The sequence below is a fragment of the Cebus imitator genome, unplaced genomic scaffold, assembly GCF_001604975.1.
Source record: "Cebus imitator isolate Cc_AM_T3 unplaced genomic scaffold, Cebus_imitator-1.0 Scaffold512, whole genome shotgun sequence".
Classification (NCBI taxonomy): Eukaryota; Metazoa; Chordata; class Mammalia; order Primates; family Cebidae; genus Cebus; species Cebus imitator.
Genome location: NW_016107827.1, coordinates 263796 through 280749, shown reverse-complemented (window position 1 = coordinate 280749; position 16954 = coordinate 263796). Strand labels below are relative to the sequence as shown.

General features: G+C 41.1%; 1 protein-coding gene and 1 long non-coding RNA gene across 4 annotated transcripts; both read right to left on the bottom strand.

The window, feature by feature from the left end:
- Window positions 1-619: 619 nt before the first annotated feature.
- ACP1 (acid phosphatase 1) lies at window positions 620-16642 on the bottom strand. 3 transcript variants are annotated; one of them, XM_017514033.2, is made up of 6 exons: window positions 16526-16636; window positions 9404-9477; window positions 9199-9312; window positions 4287-4348; window positions 2557-2662; window positions 620-2419 (listed from the first exon to the last, which is right to left on the bottom strand). In XM_017514033.2, the coding sequence occupies exons 1-6, from the start codon at window positions 16566-16568 to the stop codon at window positions 2342-2344; spliced, it is 477 nt and encodes a 158-aa protein (XP_017369522.1). In that variant the 5' UTR covers window positions 16569-16636; the 3' UTR covers window positions 620-2341. The 3 variants fall into 3 exon arrangements, 2 of the variants coding, with proteins under 2 accessions (XP_017369522.1, XP_017369523.1); XM_017514034.2 differs by lacking the exon at window positions 9199-9312 and adding an exon at window positions 9044-9157 and having other exon boundaries at window positions 2133-2419; window positions 16526-16637; XR_001820466.2 differs by lacking the exon at window positions 620-2419 and having other exon boundaries at window positions 2589-2662; window positions 9044-9312; window positions 16526-16642.
- On the bottom strand, window positions 5651-9037 carry LOC108292895. Its single transcript, XR_001820468.2, has 2 exons — window positions 8298-9037; window positions 5651-7979 (listed from the first exon to the last, which is right to left on the bottom strand). It is a non-coding gene; the product is annotated as an uncharacterized LOC108292895 (long non-coding RNA).
- Window positions 16643-16954: the final 312 nt, after the last annotated feature.

The following is a 16954-nucleotide window of genomic DNA, read 5'->3' as shown; positions in this document are numbered from 1 at the left end:
AGTGGAGTGTAAGTCTGTGGACATATCCAGGCTAATTTTGTTGGTCCTTTGTATAATAAATGTAAAATAGTATTCCAGCTATTGTGCAATATGTAAATACTGTAAATAAACACAAGTAATAAATGAAGTGTTTGTTATAATGAATAGTCTTCAGAGTGACTCTCTACCTCTCTAATGAGTTTATTGTTGGGAATTCATGTTTTACAGATTTACTGAGAGATCATTACACTGGCAAAAGGTCACAGAATATAAAAGGCATAAATAAATGAAACTTGAAGCCTGAGAATTTCTGTAAGGGATAATTAGTATTTTTTAAAGTAGAGGCTACTATATATTGGTGACATAATTTCTTAAGATAGGCCCTGATTTGCTGGGAGATATTCCAAACAAGGTTGTATCCATTATTTCCCAAGCGATTTTGTAATCATGAAAATGCTAAACTAAGAGGAAGCTTAGTCTAAGCAGTGTCAAAATTTTACATGTAGACTTACTTTAAACAAATCTAACCAGATCCCATGTAAGAAGCTGCATTCAGCAAAGCAATGGGTTTCTCTGTTCAATGCCCTTGTCGGCACAGTATTATCTGGGAACAGCCATCAAGAAGTCAAGAGTGCTAGGATTTGTTTGGGGATCTGTATTTTATATAGATTAACATTTAAGAAAAACTGTAGGATTTTATTTACAAACATAAAAGAAGAGTACGAAATTTTGAGTTTGAGATTATTAAAAGCAATTACTGAATGAAGAGAACAGGGTATAACTTCTGAAGTGATGTTATGTAATCCTGTTTTCTAATTATAGCTAATTACTTGACCTTTTCTTGCCAACTTTTTAAGGATATCACATTCAAATATCCACTCTACTCATAATCCCCTAAGATTTCTGCATGTCTAAGTAATTCCAACAAGAGCAAGACTCACTGGGTTTTCGAGCTTTCTTCCTGTGAAGACAGCCTGGCACTTCCACGTGGCACCATGGGGAAACTACTCACTTTCATCTGGCAGCAGTTCATCCTCCAGGCACGAGTGAGTCAGGGATCAAACGTGTCTCCTCTCCCCAGCACTGCATGGGACCCTCAGGATACTGAGGTCCAGTCCTGGCCAGGCAGCTGTGCGTACTGCACAGGAGGGCTCAGCATGGGGCAACGTTTTTAGAGGATGGTGTTGGGCAAGGGGGTTTTCCAGCTGCAGGACCTCAACCTTCTTTCAGAAACCAGACATTATTATATGGGGCAGCAATGTGCTTATTTTCATCATTTATCCTCATCCTGAAGATAAATATGCACACATAACATCACAGATCATATAAAAAGGAAAATACGTTTTCAAATGCTTCCTTGTCAATAAAAATCAGGCAGACACCAGATTCATATCTCTGGCTGTATTTTTATAAATCCCGTTTATTTTGAAATATTCGTATGATTTTGACATTAACTCAAAATACACAGAAATTACTTGTATCTGCCTATACATTTAGAATAATACTTAACAATCAATATTTATGCATGCCAAATAAAACTTTTCCCAATTTTTAAAATTATTTTTAAAAATAAGCCAATTTATATTGGACATTTGGGTTATGCGTGCATATAAAAGTCGTATTCCTCAGCTAGTCTAACTGACCACAGATAGACTAGCATACAAGTGTCCTTCTTTCTGGATGGAATTAAGTTTCAGAGGCAAAGTGGTTCAGATGGGAGCAAATGAGCTGACCTCCTCATGAAGTAAACTCGACAAAATCAAGAAGTATTAAAGGTGCTAATGACTGATTCCATACATCTTTCTGTCTTCTCTATCTTTTCAATATACAAGTATGCACTATGGGTGTGTATAAATTAAAACACTTCTATACTGTGAGCTCCTACGGAGGGGCTACTGTGAATACATAAAAGGCCCTAGGGAAGAGAGAGGTAGCGCAGGGGAGCAGAGGGCACCTGCCCTCCATCAGGCCATCCACACAAACCTACCGAGGAGGTAGACTCGATGATCTAAGTCTCAATGGGCTTAGATGTTGACCTGGACCTTCAAGTGGGGTTTTCCTTCATTGTATTTTATGTTGTTTGTTCAACTATTTTTGTAATTGGGGCAAAGTGAGATGTTCAACTAGTCTAAGAATGCTTTATATACCCCATAAACTGTCTGAGTCAAAGGTTTTTATTTATTCTTCTGCCAATCACAACTGATTTCCACCTAGAATTATTTTGTAAGGTAAGAAACAGTTAAGTCAACTGAACAAAGAGCTGGGGCTTTGGGCTCTGGAACATTATTACACACTGACTGGGAAACGCAGGGCCTCAGGGTGGGGTCTAGTCAGGCTGGCTGCAGCAGGGCACAAACCTGCCTCAGTGGGCCTTCTCCAAGAACGCTGTGCAGCACCTGACACACTGCTGGTACACCGCCTCAAAGTCAGAGTCATTCCCCTAAATGGACAGGAAAGAGAAGAAAATGGCAAAACCTGAATAACAAAAACATCCTTAAGACAGTCTAATCTGTTATTTAATGTGGCAGAATATAGACGTGTTGGGTCTTCATACTATAAAACATAAACTGTACTTACATAATAAGGATCTTCAATAATAAGTTGTTTTTGTGGATCATAGCTCCCAAGTAGTTCAATTTTAGCTTTGCAGGTTTTAACTTGATTACTTTTTCTATTCAAATCTCTGTAAAATTGAAACATGAACTTAGTTTTCTAATCTATGGTTTCAAGTTAAACAGGGACATCTGTTAGGGTCTTAGGAAACGTCCATATCAAAATCAAGACAGAGTGACCTGATTTGAAATGAAGCAGAACACACGGCAGGCCTGTGCGGCCCTTTCTACAGCTGTATGCCACCGCCCTCTCTCTAGGCAAGAGAGCTTGCAACAGCAGCTTATTCTTACTGATTTTGTTACACAAAATATTCAGTAATTATATTTTCTCCCACAAAATACGTTTTGAGACAATCAACCAAGTTTCAGAGAAGAAACAAAGGTGATAGGGACCTAAAACACATGAGCCAGCCCCAAAACAAAGGGCTACCAATTCCATCCTCAGGTGTCTTGACACAGCACTTCCTGCAGCATGACCCATTCCTTAATTACTCTTCCTTCTTTTATTCCTCAAGCCTCTGCCCAAGCTGAAAACTCAGCTTCACTCTAGACTTCCACCTTTAGCTTTCACATTGCTACAAAAGAAAAAGGCAAACTTAACTAAGCGCCTCCATTAATTTAACAAATTTCAACTGAGCACCTGCGACAGATGAGTCGATGAGTCAGGCATGTGCTTTACGTGGGAACGGAACAGCCAAGTGCTCCGGTGCATGAACTTTCTCCGGTGCACGAACTTTTACAGCTCAAGAGTAGGTGCAGGAAGAGAACTGAGGGCACACCTAAGTCTAATGCACAATCTGGCCTACTGACAGGGCAGCGGAATACCTCTATAAAGAAATGAATTTCAGTTGACCCATGAGGGGCAAATAGGAGCCAAATGGCCCAAGCAGCAAGGAGGAGCTTCCAGGGAGAGAAGGGCACAAGCAAACGTGAGGCTGCAGGAGTTCCGCTTGCCCCACACAAATAAACACGGTGCTCAGTACCAGTCAAGGCACATGGAGTCTTCTAACAAGGTTTTTTTTTAACGATACCTATAAGCTATGGTGTCAGGGAAAACAATGAGAACAGAGTAAGGACTGAAAAATAGAAATATAAAAATGCATGCATTTTAATAAAAGGCCTAATTAATAAAAAAATAAAAACTATTGCATCCCTATGTGTTCAATTGTACAAAAGTAATTAAAAGCATAGTTTATCTTCATCAAAAACATTTAGTATTTATGAATAAGTGGCGATGCAAGTTAGAATCTTGGACTTACAGTAAATCATGATTAGTTCCTCATGGCGCCATAAGCAGGGGACTGGGGCGGGTGCATATGGCAGGGCCCTGTTTCACTGCACCTAGGCTTGAATCCCACCACATCCACACACTAGCTGTGTGAACTTGGGGACATAACAACAAACTTGTTCTCATGCACAGCAATGTGCCTGATACAAAACTATCACAGCCAAGCTAGTTCTCAGATCAAATCATGCTATTAATAACTGGACTTTCCTTTTCTAAGGTGTATCTCCTTTTAAATACCTATGAGACAATTTTAGATTACTAAATTTTTTGCTGTTCTAAATAAATAGAGACCATCACTGACTATTAAAAACTTTAAAATAATAGAAAAAGTAAATTTGGAAAAGAAATTACTTGGCCTACTACTGAATTGAGAGTTAAACAGAAACATTCTTCAGAAACAGGATTACCTCAGATTGCTTTCATCCATACATAGTATATAATCAAATGTGGCAAAATCTTCTTTGGTAATCTAAAATTGAATAAAGAAGTCAAAATACAGTATTTATATTTATACCATTCAAGCCTAGAGGATGCAAAGCAGTACTAAAAGAAAAAAAAAAAACTGCTGTATTTGTGCTTGTTACTCACTATCTAATTAAATAATTTTGAGGGTACTTTTCAGTTAAAATAGAGTTAACCTAGTTCCCAAAATTGTACTGCAAAGAAATTTTGTATTATGAAGTTCCATAAAAGAATCATACAATAGTATAATGTGTAGACACAATGTTTACACATCAGCTTCAATTCCTTACTAACAATGTATAATACAGTCGAAGTACTGAAATGTCACATATTTAACCCCTTCATTACTCATTTTTCTTGCACAAGCACTGAACGTCCTGGGCCCCAGTGACAAACACCAAGCCAAGCGGACAGAGCCTGTCCTGTGGCACTGCCCTTCCACACGCAGGAGGCACAGATGCCTTGGAGGGAAGAAAGCAGAGAGGCGGTACAGACAGCTTCGGGGCAGGGAGGAGGAGGAGTGTTAGGGTGGTCAGAGGTGCTCACTAAGAAAGAAACACAGGAGTAGTAACCGATAATCCTTTATTCTGATCGAAGATCCATAATTTAAACCTGACACAGAAGAGAATGCCACTCAGTGTTTCTACTGATTATAACCTGAAAGCTTATCATTGTTTTCTGACATAATCTATAAATACGCCTACTTAAAATATAAATGAAAAAATTGTTTTGTGAATTTCGACTACTATAAATAAATGCAGAATAAGAAAGAACAGAAACATACCTACTGCAGAACAAAGGTGGAAAGTTTAAGTTTCCTAATAAACTTGTTCTTTTAAACAATGAGAAGCTTTGGATTTAGTATGCACTTCCAATCACAGAATGGGCTGTACTTTGTCAACACTCCCATGACACTCACTTATTTCAAAATCTAGAATGAGTGTCATACTGACTTTTTTCTCTTTTTTGTTTTTAGAGAAAAGGTCTCACTCTGTCACCAAGACTGGAGTGTGGTGGCAAGATCACGGCTCACTGCAGTCTCAATCTCTTGAGTTCAAGCCATCGTCCTACCTTGGCCTCCCAAATAGCTAAGACTACAGGCACATGTTACAGCACCCAGCTAATTTTTTAACTTTTTTTTCATAGAGATGGGTCTCACTATGGTGTCCCGGCTGGTCTTGACCTCTCAGGCTCAAGCAATGTTGAGCCTCCCAAAGTGTTACTAGGATTGTGAGTGTGGCCCACCATGCCTGGACAGTGTTATGTTATTTCTCCAAATTAAGTTACGTGAGAAACGCTCTAGGATTTAATACTAAACTCGTTCTAAATTCTGGACTAATTGTAAGTTTTCCATTAAAAAAAAAAAAAAAAGACAGTAACTGTTACATGATTTTTAGATGTTACAATAATTGAGAAAGAAAAGAAACAGCTATAATTTAAGTAACAAATACACAGTAGTGGATTTCCACTTGCAACTGTAAATGAACCAGCTTGTGGCAAATCATTCCTACTATGAAAAACAACTAGAAACCCCATATAAATCACCAAAGCCCCTCCAAAACCATCAGAGTGCTCCAGTGACAATCAGGCTTTGTGGGCCACACAGGCTCTCTAGCTCTGCTGCTCTAGCATAAAAGCAGCCACACACTACAGGTGAACTAAAAAGTCTGGCTGTGTTCCAATAAACACTTCACAAAAAAGGTACAGGCCCCAATCTGCAGACTCCTGCCACCTGCCACTTCTCTTCCCGCTAAAACTGGGCACTGACGAGGCCTCAGAACAGGGATCTCAAATGACTCAGTAGCAGAACTCTTTAACTCTTTATGTTATGGTTTGGATGTGCCCCCCAAAGTTTCTGTGTTGGAAACTTCACCCCCAGTGCAACGGCAGTGAGAGGCAGGACCTTTAAGATTAATGCCACTGTCTTGGGAGTGGGCTCCTGACAGTGATGGATCCTTTCTCTCTCCTGTGTCCCTCTCCTGTTTTTCTAGCTCTTGCTCTTGCCCACTCTGGGGCACTCTCTTGACTCCTCCACTTTCTCCCACAGGATGATGCAGCAAGAAGGACCTCGCAGCCCCTTGAGCCCCTTGACTTTGACTTCACAACCCAACTCTAAGAAATAAATCCCTGTTTGTTGGAAATTATCCAGTCTCAGGTACTGTTAGAGCAGCGCAAACAAAGATAAACAACAAAACAGAGGAAAAAAAACAGAAAAGGAAAGCAGACTCACGAACAGTCCGTAATGAGATCTGCCACTGTATATGAAGCAGCTATGAGAGTATGTTCAAGAAAACATAGAGCATGATATAGAATTTCACCAGAAAACTAGAATCTACAAAAAGAAAAAAGAACAAAACTTAAAGAATTAAGTAAATAACAGACAATCTTTATGTTTGAAAACAGCAGAAAGACTCATATATCAGAAAACAGGTCAGCAGAAAATGTCAGACTGAAGAAGAGTAAAAAGGATAAAAAATAAAACAGTATAAGACATATATGTTCACTATACACGTTAGGCGAATCTCAGGAGAAAGGAGAAAGAAAAGTACAATATGAAAAGATAACAACCGGGGATTTTCCAAAATTGATGAAAAACATCAAGCCACAACTTCAGGATCGTATCTGGCCTACCACACCGAAACTACTGAAAACTAAATACCGAAAGAAAAACTGAAACACTGCCAGAGGAAATAACAGACAACAAAAAGACAACCCATTAGATTAATTTTTCAAACGATAAGCAGAAATACTATCAATCTTCAATCACTTTTTTAGAGAAAAAAAGAGGGAACATCCCCAATGTATTTTATGAGGCTGTGCACCCGGCTACACTGTGTCTGCTGGGCGTGACTCCAACAGAACCACACACAGGTGTGCACCGTGACCCACAGCAGCACTATCTGCAGTAGCCCCAAACTAGAAACCACCCAGACCCCCACTAAGAGTAGAACGGACCAACTGAGAAATGATACAGTATCCAGCAATGACAATCATATTGCTACAATCAACACAGAGATTCTCACAAGAAAAAAAAAAAAAGCTGACAGACAACAGTATGTACTATAATTCCACTTCTGTGAAGTTAAAAAGTAGAACAAATTTTTTTGTGGGGACCTCTGAAGGAGTAGGGAGAGGGCTGCTATGGGACGTCAGGGTTGTACTCACAATCTGTGTACACAAATCAATGCAGTTTACTGAAAAGATAAAATAATGTATAATAAAGTAAAAAAAAAAAAGTCTCCTTTGAACTACCTGGGCAGAAAGCTCATGTACTCTAAAAGACTGACTGTAGGAGTTAAAACGAAATAGGCACCCTAAAAATATTTCATTAAGACACTGAGAAAATTGAGATTTTAAGAAATGTACAATAATCATCACATAAATTGTGACACTGGTAAAGGAAAAGAACTTGTAAACATGACAAAGCTCTGATGTGATACTAACTCATAAAACATACCTTAAAATTTTCTTAAAAGAAAAAGGAAAAGCAAAAAACACATGCAAATACTGATTCCAAAACTCGAAATTAAAACTGTTCTTCAAAAAAAGTTTCTAATATGTATTTAAAATACTTGATTTGCATACACTCTTATTATATACTTAGTGTATAAAAAAAATCTGACTTTAAAAACATAAAACTTGGCCGGGCGCGGTGGCTCAAGCCTGTAATCCCAGCACTTTGGGAGGCCGAGGCGGGTGGATCACGAGGTCAAGAGATCGAGACCATCCTGGTCAACATGGTGAAACCCCGTCTCTACTAAAAATACAAAAAATTAGCTGGGCATGGTGGCGCGTGCCTGTAGTCCCAGCTACTCAGGAGGCTGAGGCAGGAGAATTGCCTGAACCCAGGAGGCGGAGGTTGCGGTGAGCCGAGATTGCGCCATTGCACTCCAGCCTGGGTAACATGAGTGAAACTCCGCCTCAGAAAAAAAAAAAAACAACAAAAAACATAAAACTTGCAAGTATAAGCACGCATAATTCTGAAAGACTGCTTCACATAAATCTATTTTCAACAATGGCCAGTAGAAACTGGCAAGGTAAGCAAAAGCCTGAAGAGATTAGGATGGACAAATTGTATAAAAATGTTTAATCGCCTGACCAATGAGAATTCCATTTCAGAAAAGGTCAGTAGTCCTAGAGTACTTCATTTAAATAAAGAACTCTTAGAAAATCAACTTCAGCTTCTAATTTATAATATACATACAAGGTTATCTTCATTTGAAATTGCAGAATTTGGTTGTGACTTTATTAGACTGCAAACTTGAGTGTAATTATGTGTCAATAATGTTGTTGGTATTACCCTATGCTACCAAGGCACTTCACAGTTGAAAAAATGTTTTTGCATATAACTTAATTCTAGCAACAAACTCGTAATACAGGCAGTATAATTACTATGGCCTAAATGTTTAGTAAAAATTATGCAGGAAGGAACAGAACACAGAGCACTGCTTAGCCCCAGCTCACAGTCAGGCTCTCTCATTATAAATTAGCTGGCTTTCATGTACATTTTAATAGGTAAATTCCAAAATCATGCAAGTCTTTCAATACTGTGCAACCAGAAGTGAAACAAAATGGACACTGTAGCTGGTTAAACTTACCCTAAATAAACACATTCATTACTAGATAAGTCTGGTTAATCTTTTTCACTACTTATCAAGTTACTGGACTCTACATATTAGAAATTGAACAAGAGCTTGTCTACCTGTCTTGCTTTATGGGCTGTGTGAATGCCATGATTTCTTAGGCAGCTCACAGCTCTTGGGTCTGGGGACCGGCCCACGTTCCAGTCAGAAACAGCACCACTGTCAATGACCCACTGAAACACAAAACACACAACTTCAAGTCCAAGGACGGTACCTGCCGGGCAACGTGGCTCATGGGAATGCCGTGCCTCTTCATGCAGTTCTGCCCTCGGTAGTCAGGGGGGTTCCCTATCTCATACCCGGAAGTCGCCGCGCTGTCTACCCTCCACTGCAGGGGAAGAAACATGGAATTTTTTTTTTTGGCAATTTCCTGCCCAGGAGTTAAGGTTGGTCTCTTTAAGATAATGAATGGTACTTACGTTCACTGAGATGTTTTGATCAGTTACAAGTTTCCTGAAAACTGCTTCTGCAATGGGTGATCGACAAATGTTACCTTTAAAAAAAAAGGGGTGACAGAGGGTTAGGTTGGATGGAAGGGGACATGCCAACTCCCCTTTTTCACACACCTGACACGCAGGGACCATGCTATCCCTCAGGAAAAACAAAGGCCGACACTATCCTTTGACACCTTTGTCCACAGGAGGGTAGTCCCTCCTGAAGAACAGCCCATCAGGCCCAAGTTCAGTGATGTGACACCAACCGGCCAAGTATAAATAGATGACAAACATATCTAAAAAAAACAATTTTAGCCAAAATTATTGTTTAAAGAGTTGCTACTAATGATCCAGGAGTGAGCCATGAAAATAAAGTGTGTTGTAACCGGCTTATTTTAAAATGAAATAACAGAACAAAATTAAAATACAGTGGTATGTCCCTCACTAGACACAGGGAGCTGGTTCAGGACACCCTCCCACCCCTACCCACTATAACAAAATGTGCAAACGCAGGTCCCATAGCTGGCTCCTGTTTGATCTGGAGCCCAAGTATAGGAAGTCGGCCCTCTATATAGATGGGTTTCTCCTTCAGAGAATATGGTATTTTCCATCCACGCCTGATTAAAAATATCCCTCGAATCAATCCCTCCAAGTTCAAACCCCTATTGTTCAAGGGTCAACCATATGTATTTTCAAGTATATCACAAATAAGGATGAATATTGTTACAGAAAACAATACACAAACATGCATTTAAGCATAAACAGCAATTCAACACCAACATTTACTGAGCAATCACGTGCAGAAATCCCTGAGTCCAGAGGATACAGATCCAGGCATCAGCAGCCAAGGTCAGGGACACCACTCTCCAGACCGCGTCTGACACCAGGGCCACCCTTACTTCAGACCAGCAAGTGAGACATCCAGGCTCCCAAGAACTCTCTCAGGTTGATAATTCCCTACCATTACTCCAAAAAAACTCAGCAAAGCAGAACATTTACCGTTACAATTTCATTACAATAACAGCAACAACAACAATAAAAAATTAAAACCAACCAAAGCAAGTGACCCACAGGGCACATTCTGGGAGGTTTCCTAACAGGTAGCTCCACTGTCCTCTGGGACACCTTACCCTGCTGTCATCAACATGGGATGATATTCAAAGAGCACTGCCAACCCAGGCAGCTCCTCAGAGCCTTGGTGTTCTGCAGCTTTACTGGGGGTTTTGGAGGGAGACACAGGGTGCTGAATCACTGGCCATCCAGGCTCCTTCCCCTCCCACACATGGCTCACAGCCCCCACCCTGAGTCATCTCATCAGCATACATAATGGGGGCCACCTTGAATAACTAAGACACTCCCATCACTCCTAGAAACCTCCAAGACATTTAAAGGTTACCTCCCAGAATCCACGGCAGGGCCAAATTCCTTACTACCCAGAGGAAAAAGACATAAGACTTCATCTCAAAATAGATATACCATATGTAAGCAATGTACTTATAGGAGATATACAGTTGGCTATCATAAAAGTAGAAACATGAATGCTGATAAGCAATATACTACAGTAGCACAGAAAAAGAACGATGCTACAAAGAAAAAATAAGATAAGAAAATTTCTTATCAGAAAAAAGATTAGAGATGATATTTAAAGGATGATCAGGATCTTAATGGACAGAGGAAGGGAAAGCCATTTAACTCAAGGGGATTGTGGCACTAAGTAGGTAAGGCTGCGATGCTTCAGGTACAGAGAGCAAGTGTTGGGAAACTGATTGGCTGGTATACGAGAGCCTGAGAACACTGGGCCAAGATTTGGACTTTGTGTAGCCACTATGAAGAGAAACAAAGTCCTACGGAAAGGGGTAATATAACTTATTCAAACACATTTTGCATGCCCACTCTTTATGTGCCAAGCACTGTGCCCTAGCCTGAAGATAGAGCATTGTTTAAAACATAAACCCCTCCTACAACTTACCAAAATGACTGGCAGGGCTAAGGAAATACTAGAAGGGCATATGACTGAATTGGAAAGACCTTCTAAGAGGCTCGTGCGAAGGAGCAAATACAAGACAGTGTCAGAGTGGAAAGGTGTGGCAGCTTTCCTCACCTATCATAAAGGTCATGGAAGATACTCCTGTAACAAAGGACAGGTTAACAAGAGAAAAGCTAACAAATTTATTTAATCAAGTTTTATGTGACATGGAAGTCTTCAGAAATGAAGACCCAAAGACCCACGGAAACTGTTTTTATGCTTAGATGCCCGATAAACAGCCACATATAAATGGGACTGGACAAAAGGAAATGATCCACTGGAGTAAACTGAGCAGGGAAACCCAGCAGGCCCGCAGCGTTTCCTACCCCAGGAATGAAGCAGGACCCCACTGCAATGGTTTCTTCAAGAGAAGGCAGAAGGGAGAGAGTGACCTTTCCAGGTTTTATGGCTTGCTTTGGGGTAGAGGAGTTCTAGTTCCTATGATACACCTTGGGGAAGGTGAACAATGGTTTCTATGACCTTGCTTCTGGGGCTGCTGAGGCCTTCCGGTCTCTTTCATGCCAAAGCACCATACTAAGTCCAAACATTAGGAACTGAATTAAGGAAATAGATAGGAAAAAGAGGAACTGTGAGAAAAGACAGCACTAAATAAGAGTTTCCTCTTTATTACTATTAGGATCTTCTGTTTATGCTAAACATGTACAATCAGGATTTTCTAGTGTGATAAAACATACCTAATTCCCCAGTTCAGAAAACCAGCTCACTGCCTTACTACAGCCTTCAGTTTCTACACTGCAAGACCTAAGCATCTTATGTACTTTTTCCCCAGAGACTGGTTTCTACAGCAGTCAAAAATCTTACCTACAAACTGGAAAGGGAAAAACAACCAATTAGCCTTGAATGCCCTCTTTATGCTAATTTGTGTTGTGAAGTTTTTCCTTTCCACATTCTAAATTCTGTTTAGTTTTTAAACAGGTTTTGACATCGGCACCATTTTAATTACTGAAAGGCTTCCCATGGGTGTGTAACTATTTTACCCGTCACCATATACTCTAGGAAAATTTTTAACATCATACATTGTATTCCAAATTAAGACAGTTATTATTTTGGAACAGTAGGAAGTAATAATAGATGCCTAATATCTCAGAATCTAAAAATAAAGATTAGCCCCACAACTTTACAAATAATTATCATTAACTGTAAAATAACAGCTTCTTTTTCCAACAACAATATGAAAACTTGCATTATCTAATGTTCTAAAGTCCAGCAGTAGCTTGCCCTGTTGATTTTGAAAGCTGATGCCACCAAATTGTGTTATGAAAAAATGGAGCACCCTGGTCACCAGTGAAACACTATAAGCACTCCAGATTTAACCTATGGAAGAAGCTCTAAAAACTGAACATTCCATCTTCAAATGCCTGTAGAAAAATGTCTCAATCTGTAAAGTCTCAAGTTTGTCTTTTCCAAATTAGGCAGCCTATTATATACCCTTCCTCAGCATCTTCATTTCAAGGATGGAGATTCATAAAAGGCAACAGTTATCCTCTAGGAGAGTAGGGCTGTGTCTACTATACCTGTAAGAGACCCAGCACCCAGCAGGGGGGTGAGACCCAGCACCCAGCACACGCTATCTCCACCAACCATGCTGGCTGGGTCATGGCTCCTACATCATCTTCACTAGTGAGTCTCTATCTTACAAAAATATAAAGCACCCTTAGTAACTGTGCTGTAATGAGGACCTCAGTTCTTTTCCATCATTAGCTTCACCAATGAAAAACATGTTTGTCTACACTTCAGTCTTAAAAGAGTCCAAATAAATGCTTTGAAGGAATAAAATGTTTACATTTCAAAAGCATACAATTCTTACTGTCCTCTACCACGTAAAATGGCATTCACCACTCAAATCCGCTCAGAACGCAACTACTCACCACCCAACAAACAAGTAACAGCATTCTCCACCTCCAGTTTAATCTCAAAACAACAGCTGAAACACTTATTTTGAAACTTAAATTTGATCATTTCCCACCTCTGCTTAAAACTCTCCAATGCTTATTGATAGTAAGCCCAAGATTTCACATGGCCTCCCAAGGTCTGGACCTAAAACAGGGATCTGAAAATTGGCCCATGGTCCACCACCTTTGTATACAGCCCACAGAGGTAAGAATTTTACATTGTTGAGTAGTTGGAAAAAATCCAAAGGTAGAATATCTTGTGACATGTGAAAATTATATGGAGTTCCATCCAACTCTGATGTCCACAAATGAAGGTCTACTAGAACACAGCTGGGTTCATCGTATGCATGGCTGCTTTGTGCTACACCTTTTTGGTATGGCCTTTGAAGCAAATCTAAAATATTTACACTCTGGTTCTTTACACAAAGTGTTTGCAGACTCCTGCCCTAAAGGACCAGTGTATATAAGGAATTAACTTCTCCCTACACATCTACAATGGAAGCACTGAGAAAACACTCACTCAAATTATCTGCTAAATCTTCAGGTACAGATGAGGAGTCCTGGCTGAGAAAAGGTATCCGGCTACTGGACCAGCCACAGCGGCTCCCCTGCAGTTCATGACCACGGCCAGTATTCTCCCTTCTAAACCTTTACCAGTATCAACCAATTTCCTCTGGGCTCAGGATGCTTCTCCAAAACATCCTAGGCTTGCTTCCTCACCTCCTTCAAGTCTTTACTCAAAGGTCATCTGTCAGGTGGGGCCTTCCCTGACCATCCTACTCAAAGCTGCACTCCACTCCATTTCGCCTTTCTAGTCTATTTTTCTTAATGCTTCACACCAACCAATTGAGCACACCAATTAGTGCTTGCTGGTAACTGAGAGAACGTGAGCTCGAGAGGCTGGGACTTTTGTCTGTTGTGTTCACCACTCCATATATCCCTACCACTTAGACGAGTGCATGACATATAGTATGTGTTCCAAAAAAATAACAGTAATAACTGAATTGTATTGAAATACAGTAGTCCTCCCTTTTCCAAGATTTCACTTTCCATAGTTACCCCATGGTCAGCTTCAGTTGGAAAATATTAAATGAAGAATTACATAAACAAGTAATTCCTAAGTTTTAAATTATGCGCTGTTCTGAGTAGCATAATTTAAAATTCTCATGCCATCCCATTCCGTCCTGCCCTAGAAGTGAATCATGCCTTTGTCCAGCGTATCCATGCTGTCTATCCACCTACTGCCCTCTTGGTTATCAGATCCATTGCGATGCTATCACAGTGCCTGGGTTCAAGTCACCCTTACTTTACTTAGTAATGGCCACAAAGCATAAGAGTAGTGAAGCTAGTTCAGATATGGCAAAGAGAAGCCATAAGCACTACCTTTAAGTAAAAAGGTGAAAGCTTTTGACTTCTTACGGAAAGAAAAAAAAAATCGTATACTGAGGTTACTAAGATCTATGGTACGAACAAATCTTCTATCCATGAAAATGTGAACAAGGAAAAAGAAATTCCTGATAGTTTTGCTGTCTCACCTCCAACTGCAAAAGCTGCGACCACAGTTGTAAGTGCTCAGTTAAGGTGGAAACGACATTACATTTGTGGGTGGAAGAAATGAGCAAACACGTGTTTTAGTTGATGGCCAGACACATGTTCCAACTGATGGCAGCTGGGCTTGGTACTACCCGCGGTTTCAGGATCCACTGGGGAGTCTTGGAATGTATCCCCTAAAGCTAAAGTGGGACTACTGTATATGCAATGATACACTTCCCCATTAACAGCAAACGTGATGCATTATACCAGAATAATCGACAATATCAAACAAAAATATACAAGGGAATGGACTATTATTTGGTAACCACCCTTAACCAAACTACTGTTTAATAAACTTGATTTCATCATTCAGCCTTCAGTGAGTCTTAAAATCAAATGATACTACCAATGTGAAACAAGGTGAGCCTTCTAATTCTTCTTTCACAGAAATTAACTTCTACAAAACCTAGTCAGTGTTTAGATATTGTCCTAAAGCTGGAAATAAAATGAAAAGTAAGCCATAGTTACTGCCCTCAAGAAAATTAAACTTAGCTGGGATTTCAACAGACTACCAAATAACTATAGAAAAATTTGTATAGTAAATGATGTCACTAAGGAGTCACAAGAAGCAAGTCATGGTCTGGGAAAGCAAAGGAGGAAATATTTGGGTTTGACTTTATAAAATAAAAAGACTTGCCAGGCAAAATGCATAATGGGCACCCGGCAATGAAGGCTCAGTAAGCAAGTAAAGGGTTGGGGAGCAACAAAAGGTTCTGGAAGGCAGTGTCCAGAGGGTGTGAGCAGGAAAAGGTACAGGAGATACAACGGGAAGTCTGTAAAAATAAACAGAAACTTCACACTGCAGGAAATGCAAACTCACAGAAGGTTTTAAGAAACTGGACTATAGACAATTTAGGCCTTCCTCTCAGGGTGGAGGAACTGAGGAATACAACCTTGCAGTGCTACACCAAAGGAAGATCCCTGAAAACCAAAGGGAAAGTAAATTCTATTTGAAGTAAGGTAAGCTATGTCTTGAAATTCTAGGAGTGAAAATAATTTAAGCTGGAAAGTTCCTGAAGAGCCATTAATAACATACACTTTCATTTTTCATGAGCCAAGATTATATAGGGACCTCCAGGTCTCCTCGGTTTGGCTTTTACAATCAAGAAACCCGAAACCGTACTTCATCTCCCTTTAGCTCAGATCCATATCTAAGCATGGGCTAATAAAACCTGCAAGCAAAACAATGCTGTCATAGAACTCAGGAGGCCCCTAAGGGACCACATCAGTCCGACAATCTCTAGGCCTACCTGGGCCCACTGGAGGCGAACGAGAGGAATTCTAGTAGATGGAAAGGAAAGAACCTCGGCTTGGAGGGACTGTGGCTGCAGATGCCAAGAGCCTCGGCTATATGGCAGGCGCAAGGAGACCCAGGTTTAGAGGGCAGGCTGGGCAGGGGCACTGGGCGAATGGGGAACAGGGGCGCTGCGGAACACTCCTGGAACACCCAAGGTCCCCCAGTCCCTGCCCTCCTCCCCCTCACTGTTCCTAGCTCGGCGGCACAACCCACAGAGCATAAGCCGGACCAAACCCTCGACAGGACGTCAGAACATGAGTAAGTCGGCGCCCTCTTACCCAGACACACAAACAGCACGGACTTGGTAACCGGCTCCGCCATCTTCCCGCGCGTAGTGGCGCCAAGAAACCGCTTAGTGACGCACGGCGACGCGGCGCATGCGTACTGCCAGCCTCTCGCCCCGCGCGCCTGCGCATTCCCGCACTAACGCCACCAGGGCAGCGCGCGTGGAAGCCGCGCCTGCGCAATCGTCTGGGGCGGTTCTGCGACGCACGAGGGCAGGCGGGGCCGAGTAGGGCGGGGCCGAGTAGGGCGGGGCCACGGGTCACGTCCAGGGGCGGGGCCGTGAGTCACCTACTGGGACAGGTCCCCAAGTACCCTAGAGGTGGAGGTTCCGTCGCCTACAAGGACGGGCCGCCGATCACCTGCAGGGACGGGGCTGAGGGTCACCTGGAGGAGGAGGGGCCGTGAGGGGGGTAGTCACCTAA